The following is a 9,842-nucleotide window of genomic DNA, read 5'->3' as shown; positions in this document are numbered from 1 at the left end:
GGTGGGAGGGAGGAAAGTGGAAAAGGTGGGCAAGTTGGAAAAGGTGGGCAAGTTGCTCAGGAGCATCAGAGAAGATTTGTTATCCTCGGTCTGAATTTTTGTTTAGAAAAGAAGCACAAGGTAGTTCCTTTCCAGACCAATCATCTGTGGTCCTAATTTTTGAGTGTGCTGGAAGCAGATTGCACGTGTCCCCCCTGCTCCATGCTCCTGGCTTGACCCAGAGGGCAAGAAGAAATAATGGTGACGACACCTAATAGGACTGGGGTACTCATGCCCTTTCGTTGCTAGACCCCCAGTTACTGCCCCTTTCTCTTCCCTCTGCCCCTTAGTTTCCCTTTGCCGTGGTCCTGAAATTTGGGGTTGTTTTTGTTGGGTTTTTTTCTGTCCTGATGAGGGCACCATTGCAGACCATGATGTGCCTGGGGTTGTGGGCAGCTGCCCTGCTCTGCTTGTTTTCCCCTGGCACCGTGCGAGGTGACTGCTGGCTGATTGAGGGGGACAAAGGCTATGTGTGGCTGGCCATCTGCAGCCAGAACCAGCCCCCGTATGAGACCATCCCCCAGCACATCAACAGCACGGTGCATGACTTGCGTCTCAACGAGAATAAGCTCAAAGTGGTGCTGTACTCCTCCCTCAACCGCTTCGGCAACCTGACTGATTTGAATCTGACCAAGAATGAGATCTCCTACATTGAGGATGGGGCTTTCATGGGCCAGTCAAACCTCCAGGTCTTACAGCTGGGTTACAACAAACTCACCAACCTAACAGAGGGCATGTTGCGGGGCATGGCTCGTCTCCAGTTCCTCTTTGTGCAGCACAACCTAATTGAACTGGTCACCCCGACTGCCTTCTCCGAGTGCCCCAGCTTGATCAGCATTGACCTGTCATCTAACCGTCTCAGCCGTCTGGAGGGGAACACTTTCACCAGCTTGAGCAATTTGATGGTGTGTGAGCTGGCTGGCAACCCCTTCAACTGCGACTGTAGCCTCTACAGCTTTCTTAACTGGCTGGCAGTCTTCAACAATGTCACCAAGAACTATGACCGGCTCCAGTGTGAGACTCCTCGGGAGTTTGCTGGGTACCCACTCCTGGTACCTCGGCCTCACCACAACCGCAATGCCATCACCATCTTCCAGTCCATGTGCAGAGGTGGCACCATCCCCTCCCTTTCCAGGGTCAACCCCACCCCTTATACCCCTGACTCCCAGCGAGACCTGGATGAGGGCTCAGCCATCAGTCCTGGAGACTTCCTCTCAGTCAAGCCTCCAGCCTCCTCCACTACTGACTCCTCCTTCAGTCCCAGCATCAAGCTCCATGATGTCACCATCACCTCAGCCATCCTGATGGTAACCATCCCCATGCCCTACAGTAAGATGTATGTGCTGGTCCAATACAACAATAGCTATGTTTCTGACATAGCGACACTGAAGAGCAAGAAGGAATATGTCACTGTCAACAAATTGAAGGCCCACACTGATTATACTTTCTGTGTGGCCTCCATTCGCAACAACAGGCGTTACAACCACACTTGCCTGACCTTTGCAACCCGGAGCAAAGGCAGGGAGGACCCTATTTCCAGTACTTCCACCACCACCCACTATATCATGACCACGCTGGGTTGCCTCTTTGGGATGGTCATTGTCCTGGGGGTGGTGTACTACTGCCTACGGAAGCGAAGGATGCAGGAGGAGAAACAGAAGTCCCTCAATGTCAAAAAGACCATCCTGGAAATGCGTTATGGATCAGATATTGATACAAGTACTATGGTCCATCCTTCCCAGAAGCTGGGTGAACCACCAGTCATCCCTGTCTCACGGATGTCCTCCATCCCTTCCATGATCGGGGAGAAGTTGCCCCCATCAAAGTCAATGGATGCTGGGATGGAGACTCCTAAAGTCACCACTAAAGGCAACTACATTGAGGTGAGGACTGGTGGTGGGGATGGGCTGGAACGAGCCCAGCGGGATGAGGACCTGAGGGAGCTTGACAATGGGCAAGGGTCAGCTGCTGAGATCTCTACTATAGCCAAGGAGGTAGACAAGGTCAACCAGATCATCAACAACTGCATTGATGCCCTCAAGCTGGACACGGCCTCCTTCTTGGGTGGTGGAACTGGCGTTGACTCAGACATGGCCTTTGAGTGCCAGTCCATCCCAGCCAGTTCCTCCGGTGGGCTAGAGCGGCCCAGCTTTCTTTCCCCACCCTACAAGGAAAGCTCCCATCACCCTTTGCAGCGCCAGCTCAGTGCTGATGCTGCTGTGGCCAGAAAGACCTGCAGTGTCTCCTCTAGTGGCTCCATCAAGAGCGCCAAGGTCTTCAGCTTGGATGTGCCTGACCACCCACCACTCAGCAAGTCTGACTCCAAATACATTGAGAAGGGCAGTCCACTCAACAGCCCTTTGGATCGTCTTCCCTTGGTGTCCCCGGGCGCCATCCACCACTTGGAGGTCAAGCCTTCTTACCATTGCAGTGAGCACCGTCACTCCTTCCCGGCCCTGTACTATGAGGAAAGTGCTGACACCTTGAGCCAGCGGGTGTCATTCCTCAAGCCACTCTCCCGGTCCAAGCGAGACTCCACGTACTCCCAGCTCTCCCCCAGACACTACTTCTCAGGCTACTCCTCCAGCCCTGAGTACTCATCAGAGAGCACCCACAAGATCTGGGAGCGATTCCGGCCTTACAAGAAGCACCACAGGGAGGAGGTTTACATGGCGGCTGGGCATGCCCTGAGGAAGAAAGTTCAGTTTGCCAAGGATGAGGATCTGCATGACATCCTGGATTACTGGAAAGGAGTCTCTGCTCAGCAGAAGCTGTGACTCTCCTCTCTTTCCAAGGAAACAATACAAAACAAGACACCCCCTTCCCCAACAACCAGAAAAAAAAAATATGCCACTTGACTGTGAAAAATAAACCAACAACAAAATACTCCCGACAAATACAAAACTGACAAAATCGTTTCTTAAAGTTTACAACAACAACAGAAAACTCTCTCACACACAGACACACACAGACACACAGACACACACACACGCCGAATTGTCTCTACTGTGTTATGGGGACCATTGTTCTGCCTGCAGATGGTTGGGAGGAGCCTCCTGCTCTGACACTGTGGTAACAACACTGGAGTGTGGGTGGGTGGGAATGGCCTGGGAGGGGGTGGCAATGGTGGCAGGGGAAGGGCAGGGATGGACACTCACTGGGCATGAACCTCAGCTGTGAACTATTGCTCTTTCTGTTCCTGTTGCGGGCTGATTTTTCTTTGCAGGGGGAAGGGGAGGACTTCAGTTTAGAAGGCTTCTCTGCCCACCTGATACACCTACTTTTGAAAATCTTCCATCATTATTTTTGTTCCCTATTTACTTTGCCAGTGGAGGCTTTTCTTTCTCTCCAGTACACTTTTGAGATATGTGGGATTTGTTGGAAGAAGTTATCTCACTTCTTTTCCTTTTCCTCTTCCCTACCCTTCTCTGTTAGGATTCCCTAGGCTTGCACTTTCTGTCTGGATGCTTCGCAAACCTCCATCCTCCTTGGAGGAAGGAGAGGAGGTGCAAAGGACTGAAGGGAGGTAGGGCTTGCCACACTACAGGCTCTGTGCCCTTGCTGCTCTTCCTCCTTCCCTTCTCCTGCCATGTCGTTGCTGATGAACACCAGCAATTCTGGAGTGATAGGCATTCTCCAGGCCTGTTCCGAGCCTGTTTTCTGCCAGTTGGTGGGGTGTATGAATATGGTCTTTGGCATGGCAAACTAGGTCCTCAAGGAGTGGTGGAGGAAAAGGCAGGAAGGTACTGTCTCTCAGTGGTGTAAAATGTTCCCACCTCTCCATGGGTGTCACAGGTCAGAGGTCCTCCCCATCATACACATCTATGCTCAGGCTGCCCTGGTCCAGGGGGTTTGGTATGCTCTGTTCATGTTTCCCTTACTACAAGGAAGGGACGCAGAGAGGAACTGAGGAGAACAAGTTCTACACAAAGCTTCTGCAGCTCTTCCCAACTGACTTGCACAGTGGAATGTGGGGTGGATGGGTGTGCATGAGAAGAGCATCACTCATCTTCCTCACTTGCAGGTGGATATAAAGAATAGGATTTCAGTCCCTCACTTCACTCGGTTGACAGAAAAGCCACCAAGTGGCTTCCTCTTGCACAGGCCGTGGACACTCTGGCATGGATAGGAGACAGCCTAGGGTGAAGGCAGGAGCACAGGAAACAAAAGGGATGTGAGAATGGGGCCTGGGAGTACCCCAAGAGGGATGGCTCCAGGAGAAGCTCCCTTTGTGTGTGCAGCCACACTGTGTCCACTGGGATAGAAGAGGATACCAGCCTCTGGATGGCAGTGCTCCTTGGAATTCTTAGAGGTCCTCATGAGAGTCAGAGCAACTTGTCACCTCCTGAATCTTCCACCTGCTCACAGCCATGACAAACTTTTCTTAGGGATCCTTTAATATCTTGGCAAAAACCTGGTTTCACTTGTTAGGTCCCAACCTCTGTCCCTTGGGTAGAAGATCTGCCACAGATTTGGGAATGAGCCTACCACCCTCTCCACTTTATCCCATTTCTGAGCAGCTCAACAAAGCACAATCTTGGCACTGTTTTCCCCAAAGTTTTCTTGTCAGGCAGGGGTGCTGCCTGCTGAGTGCATCTTTATGCAGCACAGTGGGCCTCCTCTCCATGAGCTGCACACCCAAATTCTTGACAATCGTTCACCTCTATCAGGATGAGGGTGAGGGCCTGTGTTGTGCTGGCCTTTCCTAAGTGGCACTCCTCAGAAGCCCTAGTGTTTTTGGAGAAGGATGAGGGTGTAGGAGTTTCTCTGGGAGGGATTTATGTGCTGCCTGCAGAGAACCTGCCTGTTATCTGTCAGGTAGTAGCACTGCCAGCTGAGAGCTGGTTCATATGCCACAGGTGACATGACTTCGTCTCCTGCATGTTCTGTAGGTGAAGAGCAGCGGTAGGCAGAGCCTAGTATGTGAAAACCAGAAGGGGAATCCCCAAAATCTAAATTTGTGAAGATCTGTGGGGTTCCTTCCCTGTAAGGATGATGAAGGTAACAATCCTAAGCCAGGTCCTGATGCCATTGCCTCAGCCTCCTTCACTGTCAGCTTGCTTCCCCACAGTCTAGGCATTGTTTTACTTTGAGTCCGGAAGTATTCATGGGACAGACTCCCATGTAAGAGCCAGTCCAACCCAGAGGAAGGGGTGTGTGTGCGCACACGTGTGTGTGTGCATCTGTATATGTGCAGGAGGATGAAGGGAAGTCACATCACTGCTGCCAGGTGTCCCTCCATGTTGGGACAATGCAGCAAATCAAGACAGGTAAATGCTGTGAGAGATGCTTAGGCACATCAGAGACCTCTCCAGCTACCACATGGAGAAGGCCTAGTGGTCTTCCAGCGTGGCAACCATCCAACCAGGAAAGACTAATGGCTGGGGCACAGAACTGGACAGGAGAAGAGGGATGACAGGCATGGGGGGATGGAGTCATGTTCCTCTCCCCACCTCCACCTCTTCCCTCCCTGTGCTTCTCTGCTGTATGGTCTTGCAATCAGTTCCACTCAGTCTATAATTTTTTTGGGAGAGTTAACTTCTAATGGTTTCTACTCCCTCCCCCCATGGCCCCAACAAGGCAGAAATGAAAGGCCCTTCTTTTGCCTGTGGTGGGAGTAAGGCTGGGTAGGAGGGACAAGCCATTTCTCTCCCAACTGTAGCCCCCCACTCCAAACCAGTGGGTGAAGTTTGCACAAGATGGACTGTTCTGTGGGAGGAAGAGGGCAAGGAAAGGGAACAAAGTGTCCCACCTTCCTTCCTCCTCCTTTCTTCCTTGTCCTGCTCCCTCTCCAGGGACAAGGGCTCACAAAGTGATGCCAGCCCTGTTGGAGGAAAGCAGATTTAACGTTCTATTTGCATGATGATTTTACTGTATTTTTCTGAGCAAACACCTGTTGTGTATGTGCCAGTTTGTTGGAATTTAACCTCCTTCCCCAAAGTCTCTCCCATCCTTGTTCCTGTTTTCCCTGTTCCTTCATTCATCCCTGATGTGATTTTATGACAGATTCCTACTGGTTTGGGAGGGAACACACCCCAAAGAGAACCCAACCCAATCAGCCCCATAAAAAACATTCCTTCTTCTTTCCAGTGTCTCCCTCCGCTTGCCCCAAATGTGGTCTCTCAGCTGCTTTTCAGGGTTGTGTATGTGAAGGGGGATGTGTTACATACCAAAGGCCTGCTCTTTCTAGTGGTCATCATTTCTCCTAATTATTTTGAAACAGGAGTGAGGCCCATCAAGATAGCTCTTGTAGGAGAAATGGTCACTACCATCCCCATGCTCTTTCCCCAAATCTACAAGCAAGGCAGTTCTTGGGGGAACAAGGAGTGCTTCAGCTACAGGGAAACCTCTGATACAAAGAAAGCTTGATGTGGAGCTGGTTGCAATCACTAGAAGACCACCCACCACCTTCCTCTCATTGATTGCAGGGAGTTCTGGATTAGGTCTGTCGTACCCCTCCTCTCCTGTGGGTGGCTCTGGCAGAGGGCAGGTCAAGATAGAACCTTTAAGGTCTCTGTGGTCAGAAAAAGCATGGAGAGACTGCTTGAAGTTTCTAAGCTTCCTATGGCTTGGCTTCGGCAAGAGTCCCTCACACCTGCCTTCTTCCAGGGCAAAGCGGATCCATGGAGCAGAACCTGTACCAGCCCCTTTCGTACTTTATTTTTGGGTTGGTGACTCTTGGCAGAGAAAACAGGGGTTTAGTTCACCTCATTGAATGGCGTGGAAGGTGAGGAATGAGTTTGGGTGCTGACCTGCCCTCTCCCCCAGGAACAGGCTCAAGAGTGAAGGTGAGACCCTTGGCCTGCTGTTTCAGTGGGGCAGAGCCCATGCTGCCCCAGCTTATGCTGCGGTGCCACGTTCCTCTCTCCCCCTCCCCACTCTTCCATGCTGAATAAATCCCTCCTGAGGCAGGTGTGAAATATTCATGACTGACAAATGAAGATTTATGTCGGGCTGAGGAGGCCTCTGTGTGTTTGCAATGCTAATCAGCCTGCCTTCTTGGAGGAGGCTCTGCCAGGCAGGCTTGGGGAAAGGAGGGGGAGATGCAAGAGGGAAGGGGGAAAAGGAGCTGAGGAAGAGAGAGGAGAGGCAAACACAGCAGGGGTGAGGGAGGTGTGGTGGGACCAAGACTGGGGAAGCAAAGAGGTAGAGGGAGATGGAGAGGGTGGAGAAGAGGGATAGGCTGGAAAGACCAGGGAAGAAAAAGCCGCACTGGAAAGAAAGGGATGGTAAAGAGAGAAAGGGAGCAGCAAGAGAAAGGTTTGAGTGCAGGGGTGGTGGCTCCCAGAGAGGAGGTGGAGAGTAAGTCAGCAGTGCCTGAAGAAAGAAGCTGGGCAGAATTCATGATGAGCTGTGGCCACTCTCTGTAGGACAGAGCTCAGCGCTACAGGGCGGGCAGCTGCCACGCGGGCAGGAGCTGGACCCAGGGCCCCGAAAGCACATTTGCCATGCTCGCTGCTGACCAGAAAGCTCAGCTGCGTCTGGAAGGACACACAGCCTCCAGGAGCCTGGAGAACAGCCCTTCCGCCGCCACCACCTCCTTCAGCACAAGACGCACGCAAGGAGAGCCTCATGGAGCCGCGTCCTCTTGCTGGAGGCAGCCTGCTGCTGTCCCACCATCTGGGCAGGAGGGAGCATCTTCAGGGTGGCTTGGTGTTGGGATGGACACTGAGTGCCACCCTCCACTGGGCTACTGGGGAGGGGGTCATCTCTCGTAGGGTTGGTGGAGCCTGCCCCACCTCGGCTGCCCCCTGCCCACCCTGGCTGAGGCAGGTGTTTTTGGGTTTTTCCCCAAAGAAGGGGCAGAGGGGAGCATCTGTGGCCTCCCCTGTACACACGCACGCACTCCCGCACCCAGTCCCTCCAGCCGCTTTGGCCTTGTACTGTGAGGGGCGTCCTCGGTCTGCCTCCCCCCCGACTTCCCCTGCCACGCGCCGTGGGGAGACCTCTCTGCGTGCTGTCCCACCAGGGGACAGCCCTGTGTCCCACCCCTCCAGCCCTGTGGAGGGCTGCCCCAACCCGTCCCCCCATCCCCAGGTGGAGAGAGGGCAATCTCCGCCCGGCTTCTCCTTCTCCTCTCCTCCATGCCCCACCAGGAGGTAAATCACCCCTTCTCCCCCCTTACGGTCCCCTCTCCCTCTGCCCCATCCTCGCGCATTTGGCTTGGCCTTTGCCTCCCCCATAACTACCACCGCCACTGTGAGGCCTTGCTCTTGGGTGGCCTGACCCCCCCACCGCCTGCTCTTCACCTTCCCCAGGAGGAGAGGAAGAGGCCAGGCTGGGTCAGGTTAGACCTTCCAGGGCTGGTACGGCTGGTCCCTCCACAAGCACAGCACCTGGGGCGAGGGGGTGGGAAGGGGCAGGCAGCTGCCGGGCACAGAGCCGGGGGTATCAGCCCTTGAATGTAAGGAAGGGCCTGGGAGGCAGCTGCTGGGACTGGCTCCTTGTGGCCTCTTTGGTGTTCCTCCTTCCGTAACAACCCTGTGACCCCCCCTGGTTGTGTATGGACAAATTTCAGTTGGAGCTATGTTCTTTTCTTTTCTTCTTCCTCTTTTTTTTTTTTTCTTCTTTTTTTCTTCCTTTTCTTCTTTCATATTTTTATTTCTTTCTACTTTCTTTCTTTCTTTTTTTTCTCTCTTTCTTTCTTCCTTTTCTTTTCCTGTTTTAAAACTGAATGGCACGAAATCGTTTTTCCTCAACTCGGAGATTCCTGTATGGAGAAAATCAATTTCTATATTTGCAATAAATTTCTTATTTAAAAAAAAAACAAAACAACAAAAAAAACCCAAAAAACAACAAACAAAAAATATGAAAAGCTGCTTCTGAGTCCATTTGTCTAAGCCTTGTCTTGTAGAGGAGATGGGATGGGATGGGAGGGAACAGGGTACAGGAGAAACTGAGAATTTTGGGGTGGGGTGTGGGATAACGATTCTGGATTCTTCTAGACACCCAGCAGCCATCTGCTCCCCCCAGACACACTGTTTCTCTGCCCTTGGATATTGCCTTGTTTGGACACATCCTCATTTTTACTGAGTCCTCAGTTCTGACATGATGCCAGTCCCCCTCCTGCACCGGTCATCAGCTCCCAGTTTATGCCCCATTCTGGGCATGTGTACAGCCCTGTCTGGGTGCAGGGCAGCGCTTCCTCGCCCATCATCTGCACAACAAACCCTCAGCTGGTGTTGAGAGGTGTCCTCTGCCCAAGTTCCAGAGCTGTCTGGAGGAAGGCAGTCCAAGCCAGGTGATTTGGCCATGGATAATGACTGAGCAATCTGTAGCCTAATCCAGCAGCAGACATCCTGATCTCAGCTCTTCCTAAGCATCAATATTTAAAGTCAAGAATATAGCCAGCAAATCCGTGGCTATTGATGCATTTATACACATAATTAGGCCAATTTGTGCATGGTGACATAGCAGCCATTCCCTTGCATGTCTCGCCTCTTCTTCACCTCCTGTTTTGTCTCGTTTCTAGTTTCTCCATGAGTGGCACTGCTGCTTGGCTCAGAGGGTTTCCTCTTTTGCCTTTGCACATCCAGCTTTGATCAGACAGGTCTAACTGCAGCTTCTGAGCTTCCTTCTTGTGTGTGCTAAGCTCACAGCCTCTGCACTTAACGTAGGGAGAGGGAGGAATATATGGTTTTGGAGGGGTTATAAATATGGACACAACAGTGACTTTCAGCTCCTGGATATATATGCTGCAGTAGCTGACAATTTATTAATGCTTGAATTGATTTTAGAGCAGCCTTGGGGGCAGATGCTACTACAGGCAGATGCTTCACAGTCTGACACGTTCTTCATTGGAC

At 52.1% G+C, this 9,842-nt stretch overlaps 1 protein-coding gene across 1 annotated transcript; it reads left to right on the top strand.

Annotated features, from left to right (window-relative positions):
- The first annotated feature begins 23 nt into the window (after positions 1–23).
- Positions 24–8,854, top strand: ELFN2 (extracellular leucine-rich repeat and fibronectin type III domain containing 2). Its single transcript, XM_014964284.1, has one exon. The coding sequence runs from the start codon at positions 390–392 to the stop codon at positions 2,814–2,816; it is 2,427 nt and encodes an 808-aa protein (XP_014819770.1). The 5' UTR covers positions 24–389; the 3' UTR covers positions 2,817–8,854.
- The last annotated feature ends 988 nt before the right edge of the window (positions 8,855–9,842 follow it).

Source organism: Calidris pugnax, unplaced genomic scaffold (genome assembly GCF_001431845.1).
Source record: "Calidris pugnax isolate Ruff unplaced genomic scaffold, ASM143184v1 scaffold44, whole genome shotgun sequence".
In the NCBI taxonomy this organism is placed as follows: Eukaryota; Metazoa; Chordata; class Aves; order Charadriiformes; family Scolopacidae; genus Calidris; species Calidris pugnax.
This window is presented reverse-complemented; position numbering and strand designations above follow the sequence as displayed.